Source organism: Haemorhous mexicanus, chromosome 7 (genome assembly GCF_027477595.1).
Source record: "Haemorhous mexicanus isolate bHaeMex1 chromosome 7, bHaeMex1.pri, whole genome shotgun sequence".
NCBI classification, from domain to species: domain Eukaryota; kingdom Metazoa; phylum Chordata; class Aves; order Passeriformes; family Fringillidae; genus Haemorhous; species Haemorhous mexicanus.
In genome coordinates this window covers 30,116,025-30,143,581 of record NC_082347.1, presented here as the reverse complement: position 1 = coordinate 30,143,581, position 27,557 = coordinate 30,116,025, and the positions used below count along the sequence as shown (strand labels likewise).

General features: G+C 55.4%; 4 protein-coding genes across 5 annotated transcripts in view; 1 reads left to right on the top strand and 3 right to left on the bottom strand.

Moving 5' to 3' along the window:
* Positions 1–8,221, bottom strand: part of CNNM2 (cyclin and CBS domain divalent metal cation transport mediator 2) — a 117,638-nt gene extending 109,417 nt beyond the window's left edge. The window contains exon 1 of the mRNA XM_059851894.1: positions 6,576–8,221. Coding sequence (XP_059707877.1) covers positions 6,576–8,148 — 1,573 coding nt within the window. The 5' untranslated portion in view covers positions 8,149–8,221. The remainder of the gene's footprint in view (positions 1–6,575) is intronic.
* Positions 8,222–11,210: 2,989 nt separating this feature from the next.
* On the bottom strand, positions 11,211–15,636 carry AS3MT (arsenite methyltransferase). 2 transcript variants are annotated; one of them, XM_059851891.1, is made up of 11 exons: positions 15,285–15,636; positions 14,934–14,974; positions 14,299–14,426; positions 14,042–14,192; positions 13,832–13,968; positions 13,502–13,571; positions 13,188–13,269; positions 12,971–13,102; positions 12,733–12,875; positions 12,219–12,353; positions 11,211–11,414 (listed from the first exon to the last, which is right to left on the bottom strand). In XM_059851891.1, exons 1-11 carry the CDS (start codon positions 15,619–15,621, stop codon positions 11,316–11,318), a joined length of 1,455 nt encoding a protein of 484 aa, XP_059707874.1. In that variant the 5' UTR covers positions 15,622–15,636; the 3' UTR covers positions 11,211–11,315. The 2 variants fall into 2 exon arrangements, with proteins under 2 accessions (XP_059707874.1, XP_059707875.1); XM_059851892.1 differs by having other exon boundaries at positions 15,313–15,389.
* Positions 15,637–15,952: 316 nt separating this feature from the next.
* Positions 15,953–19,172, bottom strand: BORCS7 (BLOC-1 related complex subunit 7). The gene is made up of 5 exons (XM_059851893.1): positions 19,019–19,172; positions 18,568–18,630; positions 18,082–18,125; positions 17,644–17,664; positions 15,953–17,183 (listed from the first exon to the last, which is right to left on the bottom strand). Exons 1-5 carry the CDS (start codon positions 19,157–19,159, stop codon positions 17,132–17,134), a joined length of 321 nt encoding a protein of 106 aa, XP_059707876.1. The 5' UTR covers positions 19,160–19,172; the 3' UTR covers positions 15,953–17,131.
* An 805-nt stretch (positions 19,173–19,977) lies between these two features.
* Positions 19,978–23,402, top strand: LOC132329582 (steroid 17-alpha-hydroxylase/17,20 lyase). Its single transcript, XM_059850780.1, has 8 exons — positions 19,978–20,301; positions 20,793–20,931; positions 21,455–21,684; positions 21,924–22,010; positions 22,100–22,309; positions 22,552–22,721; positions 22,793–22,896; positions 23,134–23,402. Exons 1-8 carry the CDS (start codon positions 19,978–19,980, stop codon positions 23,400–23,402), a joined length of 1,533 nt encoding a protein of 510 aa, XP_059706763.1.
* The last annotated feature ends 4,155 nt before the right edge of the window (positions 23,403–27,557 follow it).

Here is a 27,557-nt window from a genome sequence, read left to right as displayed (position 1 = left end):
CACAGCTTGGTGGTCTATAGATTCACTCAACACAGCTTGGCCACTGCTTTCATTCTCATCCTACTTGATCCTGACTAAGCTGCTGTATGACTGACTTAGGACTCTTAATATTGAGCAGACATTAAATGTTTAAAGGAGATGAAGTGGTGAGACTTTGAATCCTCCAGGTCTTAATTCCTGTGCACTAGGATGTGTGCCCTCCAAGGGAGCAAGACAAAATGTGATACGAGACAACACCAGGAATATGAGTAGACCTCGTCACAGTCTAGTGGCACTGGTGCTCCAAGTTAAGCAGCCTAATAACCCCCACAATACTTCCCCCCAGTAAAATGATTTTTTCAATACATCAGGGAGGAGACTTGGGCTCATAACATGTATGAAGTGTGAGGTGCCTCACATCCTCATTTCCTAAATTACCAGCTAGAGTGATACCATAGCCTGACAAAACAAAACCTACCTTTGGATGGCTTCATACAGAACTGACAACCAGAAATGTACTTCTAGACCCACCTCTCTCTGCCACTAGCACTACACAGCTACAGACAGGAGACACCCACTACTGCTGTTTGTTTCTGTACAACAGCTGACAAAGGTTCAGTGTTGATTAGACAGGCTCACAGAGAGAAATAAGCATCTAGGGCTATTAAATAAAGACAGTATCTTTAGTCCCAGAACTTCCTGAATCACAGCCTGATGAGATCAGTAAGCTTCCGTGGGGAACAAAATAAGTTGGCTCTTTTCTGATACTTTCTCTAAGCAGCCCCAGCCATTGTCAGAAATTACCTACTGCAGAGGATTCGCTGTTATTGTTCTTATGCCCTCAGAGTCAACTGAAGTTCACTGAGAAAATGTTCTGCTCCTCAGAACCTCATGTTAGCAGAGAAAAAAAACAAAACTCAAAAAAATCTCAGAACTGGAAGGACACTGTGATGGCTAAAGTACTCGATCAGTTTCCTACACTAATGAATTCACTCAGAAGTTGATATTCTGCCTCTTGAGTCTATCCTGCTCCAAAACTGGCTGTGAAATGCTGTTGGCTGCACAGACTGACCTGAAGTTTACATCTGTGCCTATTACAGATAACCTCTACAGACACAGAGAAAGCAGACAGGAGCATGGTTCACTTGTGGTGGAATTCACTCCCATCAGCTTCAGCACAGGAAAGTATTTGCTAAGTGAGCAAACAGCTCAGGGGAGGAAAAAGCAACTTCTTGTGTTTGTCAAATGACAAGAATTGTGAACAATTGATTAAAAAGCAATCAAAGAACCATATCCAACACAGGCATCAAACTCAAACCTCTACTGCTCAAGCCATTTAATTCACTTACTCCTCTCCCTGCCAGCCACCTGAAACACATGTTTCTTCCTACTCTCAGCAGCAGAAGGACTCCTCAGCTCGGCTCCTCACCAAAGCTGCTCTTCTAGTAGCCTCTCTTCTCCTGGTCCCTATAAAATGTTCCCAGTAGGGAGCTCAGGAAAAACTGGAGCTGCTCCCTGATGTATTCCCCTTGGAGCCTCTCCCTCAGCATACCAGCAGGAGAGCTGCCTGCAGTAACCCACATCCGCTGCTCTCCAGTGGAACGAGCACGCATCCCCCAGGAGCTCTGCAAGGCCAGCAAAGCCCTTGGCAGTGCAGTACCTGCGGGTGCCGTGCTGTCAGACAGCCAAGGAACAGTTTGTCACGAGGCAACCCCCACCCCCACATGCAATTTTTGTTCAGGGAATAAATCTGCAGGCATAGCATGCTAAGACTTCTGTTTCTTGGTGGCAAATTCCTTCCCACCTACCACTCCCCTACTCTCTTCACACAGAAAAGTCTCCACACTGGACCTCCTCAACAATCTCTCTGTTACATGAATTTCCCAAAAAGGATCAGAGAAGGTGCCTTTTATTAGCTAAGCAGCCTTGAAAACGATATTGTTTTCCAAGAAGTTTTACGTGCCTTTCATAATCCCAGAAAGGATTTCTGTCGTTTCTTCCAGTTACTTGTAATGCTACAGTCACAGGGTTACAAAGGAAAAGTGCCCAGGAGACAGACAACCTGCTAGATAAACTAGAAAGTGAGCATTCAGACCTAGTAAATCAAAGTTACTCAAGGGAAGACTGGACTCAGATTGAGCAGGTCATAAAACTTGAAAGGAACCAGGAAAGAAGCCACCTACAAACCTGGATTTGAGCTGCACCAGAAAGATAAGTGACCTAATAACAAAAAAACCCCTCAGACCAAGTGACCTAATAACAGAAAAAAAAACCCTCAGACCAACAACAGTAATGCAGAACTCTGGATCCCTGGGCTATGAATTACTTGCTACCGTACCTGTTTCCAAAATGAGGATTTATGCAATCGAAAGAGAAGTAGGTCTAGGTATTCTTCACTGCACTCAAAAGTCAGAGGTTTATGTTTCAGGCTGCTGGGACTTGGTTTTCTTTCAAGGGGGAGGAGGAACTAGAAAAGAAATTAACAATTTTTTCCCCAATGCCCACTCTAAATCAACCACCAAACACACTTGCTACTAAAACCAGACAATGCAAGACCAACAGAGCCTGAAGAAGGTATTGTCAAGCTGAATCTGGCAATGTTTTTAGGAAAAAAAAACCTTTTAAAGTCCAGTTGGCAATTATTTTAATAAGGAATCTAGGAGTTTTCTCAAGGCAGCCATGTGATTAAGAAAATGAGAGCTCAGAGCTGCTGCACAGTTCTTGTGGCTTCTTTGCAACAGGTTATTAAGTTCTGATCTGTAGTATAAAAAATAGTGGAAACAGATATAAATAAGATCAAAACATATGACTCAAAGTCCCCAGATAAGGAGGACTCCAACTGAGAAACTGCTGCCCTCCAAAGCCATCCAGGCCACCAGGAACAAAGCTGTAGAACGGCTTGCAGAAAGTGGGCCAATCTTGAAATATTAGTATTACAACATGAGGCTTTTCAAGCTGAATTTTTGTAGCTCCAGCAAACATGGAGCTAGAAATAGAATGCTTTGGATTTAGGATCACACATGCAGAGATCTGCCTGTGAAAAACATCAAGAGCAAGTGCCAGAGAGCATTTAAGCAGAGACCTAGAGAGACTGTCAAAAAGGAATGGAAAACAAGGAAAAAAAAAAAAAAAAAAAAAAAAAAAAAAAAAAAAAGAAAAAAAAAAAAAGAAAAAGCAGGTCCACACACACATTGACCAGAAAAAGAAGATGATCAGTGGAGACAGTTCACCAGCTTCATTCCAAAAATGATTCTGTGGCTCATTCAATCCCTGCTGCAGATTAGGAACCACAACACAAATCAATCCTGGAACAGGTAACACCTTGCTCCCCTTTACTGCAATGGCCAACATTAGATTAGCTGGGAGTGAACTCATTTCAAATGAAATACCTCATTGCTCTGAGCAAAGTCAGACAGATCCTTTCCCAGGCCAGTACAAAAGGTACCTTAGACTCCCTTACATTAAATTTGAATGATTGAATTCAAGTTAAGCACTCAGTCTGCTTAACCTGTAGGCAAGTGGATTCAGCAGCGCTAGCAGAAGTTTAAGGTCTGTTTTTAGAACAGAAAAATCACACCTATTTCAAAAGCTACTTAATTATTTATTTATTTGCAAGTAAACCATGCTTTTTAGAGGAGAAGCTTGTTTGTGGACTGCTTCAGGAATCATGTTTATTCACACTTTAGGAGATTAGACCAGCAAGGGGGTGGGAATGTGCTGAAGCTCTCTCAAAATTAAGTTTCTTGCCTGGCAGCATGGAAGTGAAACAGATACTTATTTTGCAATTATAGTCAAAGAATGTTAACAATAGGCCCACCACCAAATCCTCCAGCTGTTCAGCCTAAGCACTAGAACAACTACAGAACTACCCATTTCATCTTCTGCAACAGTACAAGGATGTATATCCTGCTGTGTTCGGATTTTAATCACGTCCTTGTAAGCCTCCATAACACATTTAGGTTAAGAAGGTTTTGCTTCTACCCAAAATGTGAGTTTCAAAACCTCACCAACTCAGCTAATTATCAAACTTATTAGGAAAAAACCTCATCCTCTCTCCTCAAATCAATTAAAAGTTTTAACTGGCAGCACTATCACATGAACAGCCCTTTGCACCCAACAGTGGTAGCAGGGGCCTGGCTATCAAAAAAGACACACTTATGAGTTTTGAAGCGAGCTGGCTGTGGCAGAAGATCAATGTGTTGGGAAGGGAATGATTTAAAACGGTAAGCTTATTTATTTCCAACACTCTGCTGGAGAGTAACATGCAATTTGATTCTCACCCTTAATTTGTACATTCTCATGGGAATTTGGCAAGGTTGCTCTGAAGAAGAAAGTTGGAAGAGCTCTTGCAAAAGACACTGTGCTATGCCAGATCAAGCCAGCTATCAGTTATTTACATTCATTTCAAAGGACACAAAGGAAGCCACTTATTTCCACTATATCTGCACTTTTTAAAGAGAAACCAGTTAGGACAAAGCTGATCCTAACACAGGGCTTGCCCATACAGACCAACCAGCATAGTGACTCTGGAGTAAACATTTAAGTATGCTCAAACGAGCCTAAATTAATTCCCAGCTACAGAGACTATCCCAGGGCTCAGCACTGGCAGGAGGGAAACACACACTTAACAGCCATCCTGAACTTGTGCTGCTGGGATGTTTCCTAGCACAGGCAAGAGACTGGCTACCAGGGAAAGGGATCTCTAGTCTGCACCTTCCAAGCCACCCAGGAGAATTTTTAAGAATCCTATTTTAAGCACCAGTTTCAGGAACTCTAAGGAGGTATTTGGCTTAGCCACTCGCAGGATTAAAGCGCTCACCTCATTCTCCCAGCTGTTAAATGAAAGGACTGTGCTAACACACAGGAGTGCATTCCATCCTTTCAGACCTGGGAAATAAACTACCAACATAACATGAATTTCTTCAGACACGTTGCTGCATACAGAACTAGAACACACTCACAAGTCTCACTACAAGCTAAGAACCCTGTTGTGCTATCTGGAGTCTGAACGACAGAGGGACAGAGGAAAAAGAAGCACCCTTCACTTGCACATGCAGCAAAATCCACCTTAACCAGCCAACAGTTAAGTGACATCATTGAGTTTCCCACATCCAAGCTGCAGATCCTGCAGTGTAGAAACCACAGCCAAGGGAGGCCCTCCCTCATCTCTCCTTCAACACCTCCAAAACCAAGTAGGACTTCTCCATCACTACACACAGGCTGAAAGAGATAACCACCACTGCACTGGTCAGTAAAAAGCAGGAGTATGTTCATCTTCTATACACAAAGATGAAATAAACATGAGGTAACCCTCCAAACCCCCAAAACTGAGTTAAACAGGATGAAGACGATCCAGTGCCATGACACAAGAGGACAAAACAGCAACTGAAACTTAAGTTGTAATTTAAACTTATCTGGAAAGAACATTCACCAATTAACAAAGTTTTTTTTCAAGATAATATATGCAGTTAATAAAAGCTGAGCTCAAATATTCCTCATTAGATTTCCCCTCTCAAGCAAATCATCCCCCAGGAACTGAGCTGTTCCATGGTACTTTGATGAGATCCCCCTGGGTATGAACCCAGGAGTCTGGTGGCACTCCAAACAGCCTTTTTTTTTCCAGCACAGGAGTCCACACATCCAAACTGTCTGAAATTTCACTTAACAACTACTTTGAAAGCTCTGTCCTGCACAGGCCACAGAGCATTATTATTTGGCTTGCAGAGAGGAACAGATTTTAAGAAGAAAACGAAAAGATGTTTCTTCCTTACTCATAAGGAAGGATGTTCTTTCCTTACTCACAGGCAAGACCTTCTAACAAGAATTAAGTGGCATTTGTCAAGTCAGCACCACCTACAATTAAAAGAAAGGCGTAAAACCTCAGTCCCATTCTGAAGCAACTACTACACAAGCTACACCAAAGAATTAGAAAGGGTCACGTCTCTGCTGAGCCTGCAGTCCTGAAGAACAGGGTAGCCCGGGGAAAAAGAGCTGTAACTGTGAAGCGAAGCACCAACAGGTGCTTTGGAATATATTTTAAGACATTGAAATGATTTAGGAGTTACAAGATCAAAGTGTCAAAGCAACTGGAACACGAGCAGAGAGCTGAGGTCGGCTGGCTGAGCCTATGAATGGAGCTAAAACGCCTTGTTTATCTCAGCACGTGTATGCACTGAGCCTGAAAGGCTCCGGGCAGCCCACCCACTCCTCCCAGTCAGGCCAGCTGAAAAAGCACAGAGAAGACACAGCCAAGGAATGGGTGCGGATTCCCGTCAGTGGTTCTCACTATAACGGACAGATGAGTGGAAAAAGCAAGGAAAACAACCTTGCTTGGCACCATGCCCACACACACATCCCAGTGCAGTGGGGGGAAAAAAGGCTGGGGGCACATCCCAGCCGTGGATCAGCTTTCTGGCCCAGGGAATGAGCAGATCTGGCAGATGTCTAAATACTGGTCACTCACAGTCCAGAAAACACCTTCCCGTGAGCAGGAACCCGAGGCCCTGCTGGGGAGCTCCCTTGCTGCAAGCAGGTGGATGCTGAGCACCACCGAGCAGCACCTCCCCACCGCGCCCCCGCCGCAGGCACGAGCCCACCTTTCTTGAACTCCTCCAGCATGGCATCAAGCTTGGTGTCATTGAAGACAAAGTGCAGCGGGTGGTTGTAGAAGCGGGTGATGGTCTTGAGTGGTGTGCAGTCATCGGGGTCCACAAAAGCCAGGTCCTTAACAAAGAGCAAGTCCACGATGTTGGAGCGGTCACCCTCAAAAACAGGGATGCGGGTGTAACCGCTCTCCATGATCTCAGACATTGTGTTGAAGTCGAGCACAGCCTCGGCAGCGATCATAAAGCAGTCTCGGAGGGGAGTCATCACGTCCTCCACAGTCTTGGTGCGCAGTTCCAGGGCTCCTTGGATAATGTTGAGCTCCTCCTTGACTAGATCGTTATAAGGGTCGGTGACCCGCAGCATCTCCAACAACTTCTCACGGTTATAGACCGTGCCGATCTCCTGGCCCAGGACACAGTCCAGCAACTTGCTGACGGGGTAGGAGGCCGGGAAGGTCATCATCATGAAAAACTTGGTGAGGAAGATGGTGTTGGCGCCCACGGCCAGGCCGTGCCGAGAGCAAATAGCCTGCGGCACGATCTCGCCGAAGATGACGATACCGATGGTGGAGACCACCACGGCCACCAGCCCAGAGCCGGCAATGTCGTCCAGCAGGATGGTAAGCGTGGTGTTGACCAGGACATTGCCCAGCAGGAGGGAGCACAGCAGGTAGTTGCCCTGACGCCGCACAGGCTCGATGCGCTTGGCGTAGTTCTTCTCTTTGTCCGTGCCGCAATTTTGCACGATGCGCAGTTCCATGGGGTCCAGGGCCATCAGGCCCAGGTTGAGGCCACTGAACATGCCCGAGAGGCACAGGAGGAGCGAGATGAAGATGACCTGCAGCCAGAAGGGCAGCAGGAACTTCTTCTCCTCACCCACGATCATCTTGGTGTCCTCGCCGTCATGGTAGATCCAAGTGGTCTCACCCCAGGGCGGGGGTCCCGCCGGCCCCTCGGCGCCCGCCAGCCCTCCGGGAGCCCCGGGCCCCAAGGCGGCGGCGGCGGCGGGGGCCGAGACGGAGGTGCACAGGTAGTAGGACTTGCTCTTCTCCGTTTTGCGCAGGGGCTTGATCTCGATCTCGATGATGCCCGAGGTGCGGCGGTTGAGCACGATGTGCGGCAGAATGATGATGTCCGAGGTGCGGATGCCGCAGCGCTGCGGGGCCCCACCGCTGCCCGCCGACCCACCGCCGCCCCCGCCACCGCCGCGCCCCGCCGGCCCCGCCGCCGCCCGCCCGCCCCGCCGCCGCTCGTGCTCCGTGAAGGCGATGCGCGACCACGTCTCGTTGTTGATGTTCTGCCCGTAGACCCGCAGCTTCACCCGCGTCCGTTCGCTCACCCGCAGCGCGCCCCCCTCCATGAAGGAGACGTCGTCCGTGTCCTCCAACCGCAGGCCGATGATCACCGTCTCCTCCGCCGCCGGCGGGGGCACGACGGCGGCGGGCGGCGCGGCAGCGGCGGCGGCCGGGGGCCGCCGGCCCAGGCAGCTGCCGAGCAGCAGCAAGAGCAGCACCCGCGCCCCCCGGCCGCCCCCCGCCATGTTCCCACCGGGCAGCGCGGCCATCTTTAGTCAGGGCTCGGCGCCGCCGCGGCCCCGCATCACCGCGCAGCGCCTGCGGCGTGCCCCGGCTTCCCCGGTGGCGGCGGCGGTGGCGGAGGGCGCGGCGGCGGGCGAGGCGCGGGCTCGGCTACCCGCGGGACCCGACGGGCGGCGACTGCCGGGCCGGGCCGACCAGCGCCGCCTCTACCCGCGCCCGCCCCGCCCCGCCCCGCCCGCCGCTAGGGGGAGGGGCCTCGGCCCGGCGCCGCCAATCGGCGCCCGCCCGCTCGCCAATCAGCGCCAGGCCACGCCTCCTCTGAGCCCCGCCCCCTCCCCAGGCCCGGGGGCGCGTGACTCTGGTGTGTACGCCGGGCGCGCGGGGGCGGGGCCGGCCGTCCGGCCGTGGCCAATGGCGGCGGTGCTCGGGGCCGGAGGGGGCGGAGCCTTAGGAGGGGCGCGACCAATGGGGGCGCGGTGCGGCCGGCGCGCGCTGCGCTCGGCAGGAGCGGCCCCGGGAGCGCCCGCGCCGGGGCACATAGCGGCCGAACGGGCCCGGCGATCCCGCTTCCCCCGCCGCTCCCGCCCGGCCCACGGCGACCGCCGCTCCCCTCGGACCCACCGCGTCGTTCGCCCCCTTCAGTGGCCCGGGAGCGCCGCCCCGCGTCCGCGCGCAGCAGCGGTCGGCGGTCGCGCAGTGCCCCCTGGCGGTTCCGCCGCGCCTCGTAGGCCCGGCCCGACGGGGCGCGCCCCGGTGCCTCCCGCCGGGATCTACTGCGGCGGAGGCGGCTCTCTCAGCCGTGTCCGTTCTCCAGTCGGCCCCGAGCCGCCGCCGGTGCAGTACCGTGCGACGTTCAAGAAATCGAGCAGTCGCACCGCGGCTCCCGGGCACCCTCCGCCCCGACATCTCCGCGGTTGTATCGCGCCTGAGAGCGGAATTAACCATTAAATACCGAATACGGCCGGGCCGCCCTCCTCCTTCACCTCTGCTCTGCTCCGCCGCCCCGTGGGGTGAGCGGGGCCGGGGTTTGGAGCTCCCGTTGGGTACATGGAAAGCCGCCCCAGCTGTCCCGCTCTGCTCATCCTCAGTTCATGGATGCACGGACGGCCGAGAGCCCCGATTCATGAAAGCACCTGCAAAATCCCTGTGCCATGTCCCACGGCCCTGAGAGCCCGGCTGTTTCCCAGGCCTCGGCTGCTGTGCCACAATCCCAGCTGGGGCAATACACACCCCACGCCCGGCCGTCATGGCTCCATGTCCCTCACTTATGAAGGAGCCCGGAAACAGCTCAGCACCCTGGAGAACCAAAGACAAACAGCCGTGGGGGCAAACAGTGTGGCTTGTGGTGGCTGACACCCTTTAGAGGTGGTAAAACACTCTCCCTGCTGTTTAAGTGCTTGGAAAATGGAAGAATAAATTGTGCAGGGCAACCCAATAAGATGTGAAGAAGAGCACAGTCCTCTGGAGGCTGTAGCCACAAATCTTTCCTGGTCCCAAACCTCATTCAGCTTATCCTGAGGGAGTTTTGCTCCCCTAAGGAGGTGACAGGTGTCCCTGAACCACAGCGACACCCTGCTAACCACAGGGTTAGCAGGGACTCAGGAATCCCTTCCCTTTCCCCTCAGAGTGAATCAGACCATCACAACCTCCAGTTACTGCCATCAACACCCTCTCTGCCTGTCGAGGGAGGACAGCAATGCTGCAGAGCCTCACACTAGGAGAACAGGATTTGGGCCATCTCTACAGTCACCAAAATACAGACTGGGGTGTTGGACAGATTATGCCAGGGTTCCTCACATGGGATAGGGCTGCAGGACCTCCTCTTTTCATACACTGGGGGCTAAAAACCCCAAGGCTGTGCATGCACAAGTAAAGCCAAGAAAAGAGGATACCACTGCACCCACAGCCTGGTGAGGACCTCTAATGCTCCACATCAAAGTCAAGTTATCTTAGCTGCTTCCTTCCTGACATGCTGAGAATTTGGGAAAAACACAGTGCAATGCAAATACAGTGGCATTTGAGCTGTGGCCTTTTTCTGTATGCACAGAGCGGGGATCTCACTGCGGGTGCAGCTCTTCCCAGGCAAGTTGAAAGGCCATGCCAGGGACTCATGTCTTTTTAATGAAGGGATTTGCAGGTAGGACCCCCCCTCACCCCACCTGCTCTTCCTTCCCACGGGGAAGGCTGTCTTTGATAGGAGTTAATTGCTGCAAACCTCCCAGGATGAGCTGTTTGGGGACTTGGATGAAGCCTTTCTAAGTAATCTAGAAGAGGGCTGGGGGTGGGGTGTGTGTATTGAACAGCTCCTTGCTCCCAAGGTCCCATCAGTGAGGTCATTCCACACAATTTCAGAACAATTTCCGGCTGTCCTGAACACCTGGACCCTCCTCAGCCACTGCTACTGTTATGGCAGAGCATCCTTGGCACTGGCCTGTTTCTTTTTGAACCCAAATTTTATTGGGTTTTGCTTCTTAACTTTCTTGCCACAGCAAGATGATGCTTAAATGGCAGAGATGGGAAATCTGGCCTCTCCTGTAAAATTACTGAGTGAGGAGGGGTGGAAATGGTCCCTTATTTCTAAGTTTAGCTGTTCAGCAGTCCCCTGCCTTTCCCAAGCACCTTCTGTGGGCCAGGTCCTGTGGGATTCATGCTGGGCAGCAGGAATGCAGTCCATCACCTCCCACCACACCCTAAAAGCCCTCCTACCTTGCTCTTTGCCTGCTGTGGGATGCAGCTGGATACGTTTCTGCTTTTCCAGAACTGCTGAATTTCCCTGCAAAACTCTGCAGGTGAGATGCCTGCAGGAGACTCTGGTTTTTCCAGCTAGATGGAGTCTGGGAAAAACAGAAACCTCAGTGGTGCTGCACAGGGAATGAGAGAGCAACCATCTCCTGGAACAGGCTGCAGGGCTGCAAAAGAGACAGAGACTGTCCCTGCCTGTGTGCCCAAGCCACACAGCCACTGTCAGCCCCACAGTGAGGGGACTCACAGGACAGGTCTTCACTGCAACCAGGCACAACCAGCCCCACCAGCCCTGCCAGGGAAGCACAGCACCCATGGCCCTGGGGCAGCCACGAAACATGAAACCTTTGAGCTCAGACATGTTTATTTGCTCTCTGTGGAAGATGTCACTGGGGCCATGTCCTCTCGCCCCACTGACTTTCAACAGGGGTGTGGGGACACCACTTGCCACTCAGCAGCACCCTGAGGGACCACAGCTGCCACCAGGATGGCTGGCAGGACCTGGGGCTCTCAGCTGCTCCAGCAGCTTGAAGGGATCACAGATCTTCTCCTGAAGGACAGAGAAAAACCCAGGGCAGGATCAGGTCAGTGGGAAGCAAGAGGCACCTGAGAAAGTGGCACTTGGCACTTCCTTAACTATCATGGGGGGCAGCCTCTGAGTCACTCCAGCTGCTTTTTCCTGCAGCAAGGAAGAAGGCAAGAGCTTGTCTGGGACTTTGGCTCTGCTTTTATCTGAGAAATGCCTCCTGCTTGGACAGAGTCCTGAGAAAATCTCCCCTTCCTAAGCATGAGGCTGTATTTCAGGGATACGCAGCTGCAGGGTGTTATCTCCCTTGTATCTCCTGGCCCATCTACAGGCTGCAGGGACCACCAAGGAGAAGAGATAGGCTTCCAGCAGAGAGAATGCTTTGTGCTGCAGGGTCAGGGTTGGCAGCCAGGGCCAAACTGCTCTTCCATCAGCAGCTGGGAGAGCAATGGGGAGGAAGAAACCGTGGGAATGGTCCATCATCTCCCTGGGGCAGACTGTGCACAGCAATCCTCTCAGGGGAAGGATGACTCCCCTTGGGAGACCTCAGAGATGTCAGCTGTCAGCCTCACCAGTTCCCATGGACATGCTGGGGCGGTTAGAGCAGATCCCCCTTTGGAGGGCTCCAGCTTGGGTAGGGGTACAGCTTGTCCTGACTCAGGAACCAGGCACCATTCCTGGTGTCCCACGAGCTCCTGCCCAGCCCAGAAGGAGTCAGGTGTCTTGGTATCATGTGACAGCCCTTCTGATACCCCATAGCAACTCTGATGGCATGGGACACCCATGTCCCAATTCCTTAACCCAGCCACAGAGCTGCCCTGTACCAACCTTCACTCCCTTGCTACAGCAGCCCTGCGGTGCTGCAGCGTTGGCTCCACCAGCTCGGATCAGGAACTTCTCCGCAAACCTGGAGCTCTGCAAGATCGCAGCCATCTCAGCATCCACGTCCACCGCCTCTCCTTCCTGGGGGTAGAGGAATGGTCACAGGTCTGGGGTCCTGGATATGTGTCCCAGAGGACTCTAGCCATCCAGTCAGATAATGGGGGAGAGTGAAAGCAGGAGCACACCATGGCCCAAAACCTGAGGAAAAACCCACAAAACCCAAGCATCAGGCTTCAAACCATTATGGGAAGCCACCATGGATGTCCTACTTCCACCTTTACCACAAAGCAATGCATGCATCTGCCTCCCTTTCCTGGACATTTGCACTCTCCTGGGTTTACACAGCCTCTCGGCTCCCCCTCCACCAAAGCTCGCCCCCCAGATCACAGAGGATGCTGCTGAGTAGCAGCTTCATCAGCTTTAACTCTTCCTGACAGACCCCCAGCATGCGTCCCCAAACCTTGAAGGTGAAGTTGGCATCAAACACCAGCTCTTGCTCGTGCCCCACAATGCCGCCATTGTAGGTGGCCTGTCCTGGCCCGGTCCAGCTGCCACCCGGCACCTTGAACAGGCGGTAAGTCGCGGAAACAAAGCGGCAGTCACCTGCAAGGGAGAGGTTGGTGGCTTGGGCACTGAACACCTGGGCTGGGATCCCAGCAGAGCTTCCCACTGCTGGCACTCCCTGGCTAGATCCTCACCGACAATGCCCTCCAGCTCCTTGTCGCCAATGGTGATGGGGCTGGCGGTGACCAGGCATGGGGGGCTGAACCCCACCTCCTCAGCAATGCTGTACAGGTCTCTCCAGTACAGGGCTCCTGCCAGGCATTCTCCTGGTAGGAGACCACAGACATGGGGGATGGAGGCAAAGGTCCAGTCCCCCATGCTATGTCACCCCCATCCCACAGCCCTACGCACCCCACAACACCCGGTGTTTCCGGATGGTCTCGCTCAGGCGCTGGCTGGCATAGACATCACTGAAGTACATCTCTCCCCCGGGCTGGAGGGCAAAAAGGAGTGAAGGGAGGCCTCAAGAAGCAAAGAGACAAAAGGGGCAAGGAGAATTGGGAACCCCCCTGGGTCCTGCTTGGGACCCTCCACAGAAATGCTCTCCCCTGACCCCATCCCGTATCTGCACCTTGCCAGATCCCATTTACTGCTTCTCAATGGCACTCTAACAACAGGGCCACCCCAAGTCTGCTTTGCTGCCACGGGAATGAGCGCACTATCACCTTCAGCACACGGAAGGCCTCCTGCAGCACAGCCCTCTTGTCAGGGGCAAGGTTGATCACGCAGTTGGAGCTGTGGGGTAGGAGACCAAGGCTTATTTGCACCCTCTTGCACATGTAGCTGTGTGTCCCATTGCTTCATAGAGGATTTGGAAACACCAATATGACCATGAAAAGGGCAGTTTATATACCCAGACTCTAGCCCAGACTTTGGCTTAGGATTTCTCTTTTTCTAACATGTGCTTCTGAAGCAGTGACCCATCGGGATGCAGAGCCAGCCCACAGCCCCGGGAAGCAGCAGGACTGGAGGTGACTGCCCTGCATGGCACCTACATGACAATATCGTAGCTCTCATCAGCCAGTCCGGCATCACCCAGCTTCTCCATGTAACCATGGAAGAACTCCACATTCGGCTTTCGGTAGCCAAACTTATCCATGTGGTAGGCAATGTGCTTCTTTGCCACCTCAACCTGGCAGAGGGAGGGGAATGATGTGGGGGGTGCTGCTGGAAGGATGAGGGGGAGCCCCAGATCCGTGCCGTACTTGGCCCTCGGTCATATCTATCCCGGTGACGTGGCCCTGCTCCCCGACCAGCTGGCTCAGGAGGTAGCAGTCCCTGCCGCTGCCGCTGCCCAGGTCCAGAATCCGGCATGACGTCAGGCACTCAGGGATCACCAGACCGCAGCCGTAGTACCTGGGTTGATGCTGAACTGAGCTGGGTGGAGGTGCCCCATGGCACAGCCAAGAAGGGGCTGCAGCCCACGGGGATGCGGCAGAGGGGGAGAGACCCTGGGGTTTACCTGGCCACCACTTCCTCATGGATGCGCTCCAGAGCATTTCTCACCAGCTTGGAAACAGGCCTGGCTGAGGTGATGCACGCATTGGTTTTGAGGTCCTCTGACTTCTGCAGTTCTTTCCCATAGTAGTCCTGAGATGGGAAGGACAGAGGCCACTAAACTGTGCCAAGCCGAGCCCTGGTAGCTCCCTATGCTCTAAAACATGGGGGCCATGCCTGCACTCAGCCTGTACATGTGCACAAGTCCTCTGGCACTGGCACTCTCATTTCCATCTAGCCAAAAACTATGGTAAGATCAGGCATCCTTTTGCCCCCATCCTCCCCAGCTCCCTTTGCTCACACGCACTGATGTGTTTGTGCAGGAGGGAATTTAATTCCCATTTTCAGTAACTTTGCAGGCTGCAGCCATCATTTCCCCGGCTGAGAAGGTACAAAGAACAAGGGCAGGGAAATGTCAGGTTGCTCCACCCCCCATTCCTGTGTGAAACAGGAGCAAAGCTGCCAAGTGCACCTGGCATTTTCCTCTGGGCCCAGAAACAAGCTAAAACCTCCAATGGCAACAGGAACTCTAGCACAGCCCAGGCATGCACCCCTGCCCAACTGCCCCATCCCTCCCCAGCTCACATCCACACTCCTCACCTGCACCTCCTGGTGGATCTGCTCTCCCATGAGAGCTGCCACTGCAACGGGAATGATGGGCTGGTGGCTGACACCACAGAGATGGGTACAACACCAGGTCCTCCCAACAGTTCGGAATCCCCCTCTTCCCCCAGATACCACAGCACTTTTTGCTCTCCCCCAGCAGAACCCTGAGAATGCCCCAAAACTTGTGGTCTAATAGGATGATCCAGGAGGCACCTGACAACATCCCTCCACCCCAAAAATCCAGTCCCAGCTACCCTGGAGACATTAGCCCCCAGAGCATCCCGGTAGGGTAAATCCCCCTCCCCTGCTTTGCAGAGCCCTTGGCCCCTAGGGCAGCCCCAGCACCTCCGGCAGAGGCCCCGGGCTGTCTTACTGCCTCCAGCTGCAGGGCCCCAGGCCCCAGCCGCACTCTGCCCAGCCCGCAGTCGGACTCTGCCCGGCCCGGCCCAAGCTCCTCCCCAGTATCCTGTGCTGTGCCGGCAGCCCGCGCTGCCCGGCCTGGCTTCCGCCCTGGCAGCGGCTCCCGCCTGCCCAGGCTCCTGGCACACGGCCCCGCGGGACACGGGCACGGCGAGGCTGCCGGCCCCGCTCCCGTGCTGAGCACGCTGCCATCAGTCACGGATCTTGCTGCACCCACACCCCCAAAACCCAACCTGCTGCCTGTTCCCCAATAGCTCTGCATCTCCCCAGTGCAGCGCTGTCCCTGCTTGTCCCAAAGGCAGGGAGACACAAATTTAATGCCACGGGACTGCACAGTATGGTGTGCTGTCCCACGCTCCTCCCCAATATCCTGTGCTGTCCCGGCAGCCCACGCTGCCCAGCCTGGCTTCCGCCCTGCAGAGGACAGGACTTTGGAAGGCACAAGCCACCTGCAGCAAGGTCACCCTGCCTCTGCAAAGCCCTCCAAGCTGAAGCAGAATGGGGGATCCTGTGGGGCAGAGACTCACCATCCCAAACAGTCTCCCTAGTGCACAGGGACGGCTAACAACAGAACCCAGGCCAGACTGCTGCAGTTTGGTGGTGTTCAGGACAGCTTTTATTCCCAGCAAGAGAATCGCAGGGAAAACTCTCATTCCCAAAGTGCACCTGCAAAGCTGAGGTCAGAATGTCACCCAAGGCAAAAATACAGGCAGGGATGGTGAAATGTATTCTGAGAAGGCTCTGCAGCACAGGAGCCAGATTCCAGCAGCACTCCAACAGGAATGTGGCAGGCCCGTGTCAGCTCTCAGCCTGCCTGCTCCTATCAGCTTGTGAAAAGCACACTCACAGGGAAACAAGTGCTTCCCGTGCACTCCAAGTGCTCCAGATAAGTGACTTACCAAAAAAAAGATACAGTATTTATAGCTGGTCCTGGATGTGAACAGCTCACTAGTCTTCAAGAGACCAGCGTAGAACTGAGCACACCAGCTCCTGATGCTCTCTTGCCTTCTTCCCAGACGGGCCTTTGGATACCTTCCCAACCAGATACAAGCATACACCACAGCCAAGGCTGCTTCATCAAAAGCTGAAGCGGCAGCCCAGGAAAAGGAATGCACTTGAAGGCCAAATGCAGCACATATGGGCTGGCAAGGGTATGATGTTCCAAACTCTGGCAGAGAGGAAAATAAGATAACCTCTGAGGAGGATGATGGCCAAACCACGTCCAGCTAGGCCACTGGCAGATATGTGTGCTTAGGTTCCTGGTTTCATAAATTCTGTGCTGGGACTGGCACCTCAGCCTACACTGAAGCACCTCTCCCCCGCCCAGGCAGTTGCAGCTCACACCGATTAAAATGCTCTAAATAAACTGCACTCTGTGCCACCTCTGTGGCTAAATACAAACCAGTGGCAAACTGCAGGCACCTGCATTTAAATGCCATGCCTCAACTCTGCATTTCTTGCCAAGGGTGCTGGGGTGGGCTGAGCACTTCACACTACATGGGAAGTAAGCAGACACAGGAATTATTGGGAAGAGCAAAGTTTCAGGTAAGTTTGTTTCAGCCAGGTGCAGGTGTGCAGGTGAGCATTCTGGAGCAGAGGTGTGGATGCAGGCATACGAGAGGGGGCCAGGTGCCCAGAAGCACAGACTCTGCACATATCCCAGCTGACATCCAGCATCATCCAGACATAGTTCTGAGCCCCAGGGGCTGGAGGGGGGAGAACACTTCACTCCCTCAGTGCTGGTCCAGATGTCCTCGAGCTTCGACTGCCCTTCATTTCAGCAAGTGACTCAGCTGGTCCTGAAGGTTTGACGAGCGCTCCACACTGGAAACCAAGCAAGAGAAGACTCATGGTGAGATCTGCTCCCAGACTGTGCTGTGCTGCCTGTGCCCAAGGCACCAGAGCAGCTCTAGAGCTGACACTAGAACAAAGAGAAACCCTGGGGTCCCCCAACCCCCCTTTGTGTCCCCACAAAGGAAACCTCACTTCGTGCACCCTGCTGTACACAACTCTGCTCCCACTACCCTCATCTCTCACAAGCAACCTCACATGCTCTATCACATCAGTGGATAGGAAGGAATCAAAGGAAGCTTGGGTATGAATCCCATCTCTTCACTCAAATTCCCATCTCTTCGCTGAAGTGCTGAAGTGTTATCCTGCTGGGCCAGCATCTGCCTCAAAGGCAGTGGCAAAAACCTTTCCATTCTGCTTTCCCCCACCCAACTCCATCACCTTCCCCTTTCCACCCCCACACACGTGCTCCCCAGGTCCTCCCAGAACTCACTTCTTTTGAATTGCTTCTTGCCTGGATGAGAATAGAAAAGACAAAAAGAGCATTAGAAAAACAAAATCTCAGTCACAGTTTATGTTACGTCAAGCAAGAGCTCAAGAGGACAAAACTCCAGGGTGTTTCTGGATTAAGTTCTGGGGGACAGAAGCAGCACTGGCTTCTCCTTCTTAGTCCCAGGTGCATCATACACACTCATGGAAGACACAGTGCACGGCACACAGCAGACAAAAATTTCAGCTCCCACCCCAAAACAGCCTGAAGAGGGCTGGAAAATTCCAGCTCCAAGGCCTGCTCAGCTTTGAAGAACTGCAAAAGAGGGATCAGTCTGAGCTGGCAGCTTCATGCGAAGTCTTTAAGGAGAACAGAGAAGAACTGAGGAATCCACTCAGCCCCCAAGAGAGAACGCCCTACTTACTGGTGACCCCTACTTACTGGTACTGTAGATGAGTAGTTATTATGGCCATTTTTCTTAAACTCTGTGGAGAACAAAACAAAGAATGAATGCCTACAGAAATCACAGTGCAGCTGTTCTAATGCCCTGGGGGTTCCTCCAGCACAGTCACCACTGTATTGCTGTACTGCCTCCAAAACACCCCCGCTGGTATCTGTCAGCAGTGGAACACTCCCTTCTCCTTTCCCAGTGACAGGCAGAGACACAAGTGCTTTATTTCAGCCCACAGTCCCTCAAGCTTTCTGTCAGAGAGGGCACAGCTTGAGGGCTGGCTGGCCTGCAGGACACCAGGAGTCCAGCAGCACTGGGTCTAAGGAAGCACTAAATTATTCTGGCCACCAGCCCTGCTACTTGAAGTCGTTTATTTGACTCTAGGGCTCCGGTAGCACGGCTGCAAACTGTTCTTACCACCCTTCTCTCCTCCCGTCCCTAGAAATGCTGCTGCTCCACCCAAGAACACAGCTTACATCTTCAGAGTGCAAGATGGCATCTTCTTGCATCACCATGTTTCTCGCAGCTTGACCCAGGAGCTACAAGACAAACGCACAGACCAGGCTGACACGCTGTAGCTTTGCGTTTCCCGAAGCCCCCCTGACGGCTGGCAAGGTGACATTCGGGGTGACACCGTGCAGGGATCACCGAGATGCCGTGACAGAACATCCATCGGGAGCGCCTGAGGCACCGCTCCCACCTGTCACCCTGGAAAGCTGGCGGTCACCCTCCCGCCGGCCACGGCCGGAGTCCCGAGGCGCTGCCCAGCCGTGCCTGCATTCCGCTCCCGCTGTCCCCGTCCCTGCCCTGACACAAGGATGTGTTCCCTCCTCGGACTACAGCTCCCAGCAGGCATTGCGCCGCCCTCCCCGCTCCCAGCTCCGCTCCGGCCCTGTAATCGGCCGCCGGCCGGCACCCGCCGCTCACCTCGGCGCTACGGGAGCCCTTCAGCACCTGCTTAGTGAGAGCGATCACGTCGGTGCCGCAGCTCGTCACTTTCTCTGTCAGGAGCCCCTTCACCGAGTGGCCAAAGCGCGCCTGGGCATCCGCCGCGCCCCCCGCCGCCATCTTACCCCGCCCGCACCCCGCCCCGCCTATCCCGGGAGCCGCTACGGCGAGCACCGGGGGCCCGAAGGCTCTAGAAGGCGCAGAGTCCGCGGTGGTCGGGGATACTGCCGGGAACTGCTTCGGTTCCCAAAGGATTCCCCCAGGATACCTCATCGCCTCGGGCACGGACACCCATAGGCTGCCCAGCACTGACAAGCACAGACCAAGGCTGACCAGGGTTTCTCAGCCCTGGCCAGTACTTGCCTGTACTGACCAGGGTTGACCAATGGTACCAGAGGCTGACCGGCGCTCACCAGCATTGCCGAGCGCTGCCCAGCAGTGTCCAGTGCTATCCGTGTCTCCCCAGCATTGACAAGAGCTGACGATGAGGGATGCTCCGCGCTTATCAACATTTCCAGTGCTGCCCATTCCCTCCGGGATCTCTTGAGGCGCTCCCCGGCTGGGGATGGATTCCAGTGCCCCGCCAGACCCCTCAGCTGTGCTCAAAGCAACCAGGGCAGACCTTGAGCTGTCCCCACACCCCTGGCCCACCACAGGGCCCTGGGAATGGAACCCCAAGGACGGATCCGACCCTGGGCATCCCTGGCCCCCAGCGCGCTGGAAGCAGCTCCCCCATGGCCACCCAGGGCGGCCGTGGCCCCGCTGCCCTCGCCCCCCGCCATGCGCCCACAGCTGCAGAGCTGGCCACGGGCCCAGCGCTCGGCTCCCCCCTCCTTGTCCCCCCGATAAGGAGCCGAGCCCGCCTCAGAGTCAAGGAGACGACCCCGCAGCCGCTATAAGGGCCCCCCGCTCGCCGCAGCCGCGCAGCCGGCCCCGCCATGGCGCTGCTGGGCGCCCTGCTGCTGGCCCTGGCCCTGCTCTGCACCTGGCGGCTGGCGCGACGCAGGGACACCCTGGCGATGGCCGCGGCGACAGGGCTGGGGCGCCCGCGGAGCCTGCCGGCCCTGCCGCTGGTGGGGAGCCTGCTGCAGCTGGCCGGGCACCCCCAGCTCCACCTGCGGCTGTGGCGCCTGCAGGGCCACTACGGCAGCCTGTACGCCCTCTGGATGGGCTCCCACTACGTGGTGGTGGTGAACAGCTACCGGCACGCCAGGGAGGTGCTGCTGAAGAAGGGCAAAGACTTCGCCGGACGGCCCCGCACCGTGAGTCGGCAGCAGGTCTTGGGGACCCCTTCCCACTGTGGCGTGGGGTGAGGAGGGGGACGATCCCCAGGAGGGCACTGACACGCAGCAGGGTCCGTGTCCCCTCCCCATCCTGCCTGCAGCAAGCCGGGGGCAGGGCGGCCCCTCCATACCCTGTTCCCCAGGGCGAGCCCTGTCGTCCTCCATCCCAAGGGTGCCTGTTTTTCATGCCGCTGGCTGCATCCCTGGGCACGGGGATGTGGGTTCAGGTACTACCAGGTTCCCTGTGACCCATGATTTCCCTGGGCATCCTAGAGCCCTAACCTTCGCATCCGTCCCCAAATCTCTTTATCAGTCTTTGGCAGGGAGAAAGCAAACCTCATGTTCTGTGCTTTGCCTGCCTGCATTAATCTCCAGCCCCCCGCACCATTTCTGGGACGGGGTGAGATGATCATCCATCCCCTGCGGGGCAGCCCTGCAGCGGGATGACCCTGGGACTGCCTGTCCCTCAGGTGACCACGGACCTGCTGTCCCGGGGGGGCAAGGACATCGCCTTCGCCAGCTACGGGCCCCTCTGGAAGTTCCAGCGCAAGCTGGTGCACACTGCCCTCTCCATGTTCGGGGAGGGCTCGCTCGCCCTCGAGAGGATCAGTAAGTGCCTCCCTCCAGCCCCAGACTCCCTCCCAGCTCTGGCTCCCTCCCACGCTGTACTTTCTCTTCTTAAGTGCCCTCATTCCCTGGGAACGAACGAAAGACAGTGGCTGAGCCTGTGTCCCCTGCCTTGCCAGGCAGGGGCTCTGTCCCTCTCCTTACATCCCCTGTACTTTACCAACACCTCTCCATGTGTTGGTAAAGTACAGGGGATATTTCTACTCTGAACATTAGTTCCCCTCACTCACAGATGGGGAGATTGAGGCATGGAGCCAGCTGCCCACTCTGCCCAGGAGGACATCCTTGCACATCTCCATTCTCTCTGCTCCCCCCTAGCACCCAGCATTGTCCCTTCTGCCCATTCCAGCCCCTCAGGACCCAGCCCTGTCTGGGGGGTGCCCTCTGCAGGATGCACACCCTGAATAAGAGGGGGACCCCTCCTTCCAGCCCCCAGCTGCCCCTTTCACCCCCTTGGCTTAATCATCACTCCATCACCCCCTGGCGTGGCTCTCCTCCACCCCAGTCTGCCGGGAGGCTGCATCCCTGTGTGAGACGCTGAGTGCTGCGCAGGACATGGCCCTGGACATGGCCCCCGAGCTCACACGGGCCGTCACCAACGTGGTCTGCTCCCTCTGCTTCAACTCCTCATACCGCCGTGGGGACCCCGAGTTCGAGGCCATGCTGGAGTACAGCCAAGGTATCGTGGACACCGTGGCCAAGGAGAGCTTGGTGGACATCTTCCCCTGGCTCCAGGTGAGCAGGAACAGGGGCACTGCCCATTCCTCTCACCTCAGATGAGAGGAAGGAGCTGGGATGTGTACTGTAGGAGCCCCACTCAGTTAGGAGCATCCCTATTCCAGTGACCCACTGCTGGGCACTGTCCCTGTCCCAGTGAGCCAGTACACTGGGGGGCATAGAGTGACTGCCTGGGGGCCTGCAGGGGCTGGACTAGGCTGAGCTGTAGAGTGTTGTAATGTGCTTTTCTCCCTCAGATATTTCCCAACAAGGACCTGACCCTGCTGAAGAAATGCCTCCAGGTTCGGGACCAGCTGCTCCAGCAGAAATTCACTGAACACAAGGTGCCAGCAGGGCTAGGACAGGATGATGCTGGAGCTGGGTGGTGGGCACTGTGCCCAGGACAGCCTAGCTCATGCATGTCTCTCGGCAGGAAGCTTTCTGCGGAGACACCGTGAAGGACCTCATGGATGCCCTCCTGCAAGTGAGGCTCAGTGCTGAGAACAGCAGCCCTCTGGAGCCAGGGCTGGAGCTGACTGATGACCACCTCCTCATGACAGTGGGGGACATCTTTGGGGCCGGTGTGGAGACCACCACGACTGTGCTCAAATGGGCTGTGCTCTACCTGCTCCACTACCCTGAGGTAGGGTCTACACCCTACAGTGGGGGGCTTGGATTCCCCCCAGCACCAGGGATGTCATGGGGAGTTTTGGGGAATGTGGGTGCCAGAAGAGAAGTCAGGCTCTGCAGATAAGCAGGATCAGGCTGTGGGCACTTCTGCCCCACACGAGCTGACAGGACATGCTGATGATGCTGGGTGTACTCCACTGTGCACAGGGCACCTTGCTCCCTGGGCTCCCACAATGGTCTTTGCTTTCCTCCCAGATCCAGAGGAAGATCCAGGAGGAAATGGACCACAAGATCGGCCTGGTGCGTCACCCCCACCTCAGCGACCGCCCGCTGCTGCCCTACCTGGAGGCCACCATCAGCGAGGTGCTGCGCATCCGGCCCGTGTCCCCCCTGCTCATCCCGCACGTGTCCCTAGCTGACACCAGGTGAGACCCCCAGGTCATGGGCAGAGACTGTGGGGAGGGAGTGACTGCCTCACTCTGTGTCTGCTTTGCAGCATTGGGGAATACTCCATCCCCAAGGGTGCCAGGGTCATCATCAACCTCTGGTCTGTGCACCACGATGAGAAGGAGTGGGACAAGCCTGAGGAGTTCAATCCTGGTGGGTTGTGTGATCCTCATCCCCTCCTGGGCCAGGGGATGGCCGGGTGGGTGCAGCAGGAGAGGCGGAGCCCTGGGGGAGACTTGGTGCTGGGAGGTTGGATCCTGCTCCTGCCCGCCTGGGGCATTCACACCTCTTGCTCCTGCAGCTCCCAGGAGGGACACACATGATGAACTCGGGCGGGTCTCAGGAAGAAGGGTCAGCCTGCTGATGCCAGTGGTGCCCTTTCCCTTGCAGGCCGCTTCCTGGATGAGCGGGGCCAGCACATCCATTCGCCCTCACCCAGCTACCTCCCCTTCGGAGCCGGGATCCGTGTCTGCCTGGGAAAAGTCCTGGCCAAGATGGAGCTCTTCCTCTTCCTGGCCTGGGTGCTGCAGAGGTTCACACTGGAGTGCCCTGAGGACCAGCCCCTGCCCTCACTGGAGGGCAAGTTTGGTGTCGTGCTGCAGGTGCAGAAGTTTCAGGTGAAGGCCAGGCTGAGGGAGGCCTGGAGAGCGGCTTCATGATGGGGAGCAGCCCTGGATCCCAGGCAGGGGGGTGGGGGGTGTGTTCGATAGCGACATCGGGTGGGACCACAGAGGCTGCCCCATGGATGAGGGTTATCCCGATAAAGCTATTCCCAACACAGCATGGCTCTGGCTATTTTTTGGGCAGGAGATGGAGGACAGGGTTAAGTGTGAGATGTGTGGTGGCCCCACAACTTGCTAGGAGCACTGGGCTCAGCTGGGAGGCTGTGGCCTCTCTGCAGCAGCGTGGCAGCTCCTGCCTGCTCACTATCCTGAGCACTCACTGTCTGGCTGGATTTTGGCCATCTCTCCAGCAGCAGCAGCAGCACAACCTTCCTGTAACGCAAGGGGCCGTGTTTGCTTTGCTTTTGCCAGAAACTACTGTGCCACGGAGGGCAGCGTGTAATTAGGTTTCTGGTTCTCTATTACTTGACCTCTTAATATTTAACTAAATAGCTGCATAACTATGGCTCTGGGCCCCTGGAGGGAAAGCGGCCAAGGCAGAGGGGAAAGCCCCACAAGAGCCCCAGCACAATGTAACACCCCAGCCCTGCATGCCCCCTCATTTTCCCCCTGCCCTCTCTCTTGCTAGCAGACAGGAAGACAGACATAAACTTCCCCACCACTGGACCTCCTGCTCAATGTGTATGAGTCCTTTCAAACCCCCAGCACTCGGCTTTCATGCAGCCCCTTACAACACCACCATCCGATGCCAAATGGGTCCTGTCAGCCTGTGGCACGAGGGTGATGAGGAAGGCAATGCATTTGCAGCCTGGCACAGCACTGGGAGCATCCTCCCTCCTCCCAGTCCATTTTCCTGGGGGCTCAGGGTGGTAGGGAGGAGCTGGAGGAAGAACTGCCATGCATATACCTGTCCCAAGGGCAATCCTCAGGCTGATTTGAGCAGCAGACCCACCAGAAGCTGGGTAGAGGGAGCACAGCAGGAGCCCAGCCCCACTGCTGCTGCATGGAGTCTCTGATGGCTTCTAAGGGCTGAGCTCCACATACCCTCCTGCTTTCATGCTTGTTTCCATCACAGTAGGGGTGCCACTGCGTTCCCAATCCCTCTACTTCTGCTACACTGGATGGGTGAAAGGGGACGGGACTCAGAACAGGCTTTGGGAAAACTTGGCTAAACATGATACCCTGGGCTTCCCTGGGGATTGGCACCTCCATGCCAGCCTTGTCCTTCCCCTGTCCCAAATCCTGTCACTGGCAGCACACACTGGCAGGGAGGCTCCACTCCAGTCTCCTGTAACATTGTGATGCCTCCAGGAGCATCAACAGGACCTCCAGCACATTTGTACCCCTTTGCCAAGGCATTTCGTTTTGCTCTTGGAAAGGAAAAGGATTTTCTCCTTGCCAGAATCAACAAGGGGCTGACACCTTGCTGTTTGCCAATGCACCCACACAAGTGTTAAATGCACCTTGGGGCAGAAATGGGGACCTTTGAACCAGGGATGTTTCTAACCTGGAGAATGCCTCCAGCCACAGCCTCTTGCAATCCACCTTTCCCATTTGCCAGGGCTGGCATGTGCTGTCCTAGGCTGGGAGACCAGCACGTGCTGCAAATCCCAGCAGCCCAAGCCGGGCCCTGCTACAGGGTGTCTTGCCCCCTACCCAGCCCAACTCCTCCCCACCGAGAGAAGATGCTGCTGGGGAAATTCAGAGCCCAGAACCAGCTGCCTGGCACTCTGTGAGCTGGTAAACAGCCCCCGGCTGCTCCCTGCTCTGGGAGTGGGCAGAGGCACTGCTGAATCACCTGGCTGGTATTTCTATCCTGACAGCTGCTCTGGGGCTGTGCTGCTGCACCCAAACCCCTGGCTCCACCAGAAAGCTTTACCTGGGCCACTGGCTCCATCTCCCCGAGGCAAAAGGGGTCTGTGAGGGAGGAACTGGTGACACTGGAAAGAATGAAGGTTTTTCATTCCCACACTGTTTCTTGGGTACACCATGAGGCAGATGTGCAGCTTGCAGAGGGCACTGGGCAGAGCAAGCCTGAGCCTTTCCACTGCACACACTCATTTTGGGGGACACAGCCACCCTCACAGCACTTGGCTGACCCAGCTGCGCCACAGGGCTCAGCTCAGAAGCCCTCCAAGTTTGAGAGGCTTGTCTTTGCACCAGGCACCGGCTGACCTGGGACTGCGCCGGAGACTGACGGCCAGCCCAGGAGAAGCAGGAGACGCTTGGAATACCTGCGGGCTCTGCACCGGGCGTGGGGCCAGGAGAGCTGAGTAAGCACAGACCTCAGGACACAGCTGTTTGCCGGTCAAAAACAAATCGAGAAAGAAGCAGGCAGCCTGTGACTCCCTCCGGCACAGAGACTGCAGTGCTTGCACCACCGTCGCGACGGCCCTGCAGTGGGCACCCGTCCCATCTGATAAAAACAGATCTGTGCTGCAAGGATGGGGGGAACCAGCTCTGACGAAGAGGCAACTCATCCTGGCCTTCCCAGGCTGCCCACTGTGGGGCTTGCCTGAGCCAGGGGCTGCCTGTCTGTCCCCCTCGCGGCCTGGCCTTTCCTATATAAACTAAAGAAAAAAAAGAAAACAGCAGCAAAACCCTCCCTGGGATGTGCTGCACAGGTGGTGTTGGGGGGCCAGGAAGGAGCAGCCTTCGGGCAGAACCACTCACTCAGGACAGCAAAGGAGTTTATTCACTGGGGCTGGGCTGTGCCCTGCCAAACTCTGCTGGGAGCAGGTCAGGCTGGGATGAGCCCAGCCAGGGCATGCAGACAACCAGAGGAGATATGGCTGGGGAGCCCTGGCTGTGCAGAGCAGGAACTCAGAACCACTGACTCACATCCCCAACTGGGGAGGGGTGCCCAGGGAGCCCAAATCTCCCATAGCTTGGCAGAACAGCCTCATGCTGGCAGTGGAGCCGCTCATTCTACTTCTCTCCAGGCTTCCTGCCCCAGGAAGCTTTTGATGACTGTGTAACACAGAGGCTTAACTGCACCTCAGCTTTCCTTAGCCTCTAGTTAAGCAAGCAAAGCTCTGAGAGCAGGCTGCCAGCAAGCATCAAGACACAGTTCCCTCCTCCTCCATATTCAGCCAACACCCATCCACAGGGTTGTGCAAACATGTAATGATATGTGGCAGGAAGATCACACCAGTGCTCCCAGATGATGAGTTTGCATCACTGCAGAGCTGAAAAGTCCCTCGGGAACACCAAGGAGATGTTGCAGTACCCACTGATCCCAGGAGCCCCCGTTGTGCCCAGGGGACACTCTTGCTGAGCCACCACACTGTGCTCTTCACCTGTCCCCAGGCAACACAACCCCAGCTCACCAGGACACCTGCTGGGTCCTTGCCCTCAGAGCCAGCTTCAGTGGCCAAAAACATTCTGTGTAAGCAGCTCCACACGGCCAGGGACTCCAGCAAAAACAGACTTCAAGGAGTATTGGCAGCCATGCCTAGAGCACACTGCAAGCAGAACACCAGACTGACACTAATTTGCCGTAAAACCTGCTGCATTATTGCAACTCAGTTTGGAAATGATGTATCCGTGCCTCCCAATAAAACATCCCTTATAGCTGGGAATGGGTGGGGTTTGGTACTCCAGTGCTGGAGATGCACATCTGCCCATGCCCTCACACCCCCAGCATTTTACACAGGGTGCATTTGGAGAAGAGCTCCCTGGGCCACACTGGCTTCCTACACAGGGATACATGGGAGGGTTAAGCACCTTTCTAAAGCTCCAAAGCTGGAGCTTTGGGAGTCCTCTGCCTGCCTGAAGAGGCACCAGCCAGGGTATGTCCACGGAGCTCACGTGCCCCATATCCTGCCCTGCACCACTCCTCCGCATACCAGCTGCCCCTTGGCTGCAGGTCTAAAATCCGAAAGCACTGAAAGCCATTAACAGTCCTGCTCCTCAGGCAATTGGGAGCTGAAGAGACATGGTTTGTGCCCCATTTATTTCTTTATGGTCTCTAAATGCCCAAAAACTTACAGGAGTTATAAGAGGCACACCACTGCTTCTTCCTCACTTTTTAAAATTAGAAACATCAGCTTGGCTTACTGGTACTTACCTCAATGTCCAGAGGATTCCCCTGCCATTAGCAGGATGGCTGGAAAGCAAATATGGAGATTCCTTATGCTACATTCATGTTGGCAAAGGGTCCCCCACTAGCACAGGACCATCCCCAGGACT

Bases quoted from the DNA above. Each gene is read 5' to 3' on its own strand.
- AS3MT (XM_059851891.1), bottom strand. From the start codon at position 15,621: ATGCAGAGCTATTGGGGAACAGGCAGCAGGTTGGGTTTTGGGGGTGTG. The intron at 13,572-13,831 runs GTAGGTGCCATG...CCTACCCCACAG, and splicing joins GAGAGCTACGATATTGTCAT to CTCCAACTGCGTGATCAACC. The intron at 12,876-12,970 runs GTGAGGATCTAG...TCTCCCTTGCAG, and splicing joins GGAGCTGGAGGGCATTGTCG to GTGACTGCCGCTTTGTTTCC.
- BORCS7 (XM_059851893.1), bottom strand. From the start codon at position 19,159: ATGGCGGCGGGGGGCGCGGCGGATGCCCAGGCGCGCTTTGGCCACTCG. The intron at 18,126-18,567 runs GTAAGCTGTGTT...TGTTCTCCACAG, and splicing joins CCATCTTGCACTCTGAAGAT to AGTTTAAGAAAAATGGCCAT. The intron at 17,665-18,081 runs GTAAGTAGGGGT...ATTCTCATCCAG, and splicing joins ACTACTCATCTACAGTACCA to GCAAGAAGCAATTCAAAAGA.
- LOC132329582 (XM_059850780.1), top strand. From the start codon at position 19,978: ATGGCGCTGCTGGGCGCCCTGCTGCTGGCCCTGGCCCTGCTCTGCACC. The intron at 22,011-22,099 runs GTGCCAGCAGGG...GTCTCTCGGCAG, and splicing joins AGAAATTCACTGAACACAAG to GAAGCTTTCTGCGGAGACAC. The intron at 22,897-23,133 runs GTGGGTTGTGTG...TTTCCCTTGCAG, and splicing joins GCCTGAGGAGTTCAATCCTG to GCCGCTTCCTGGATGAGCGG.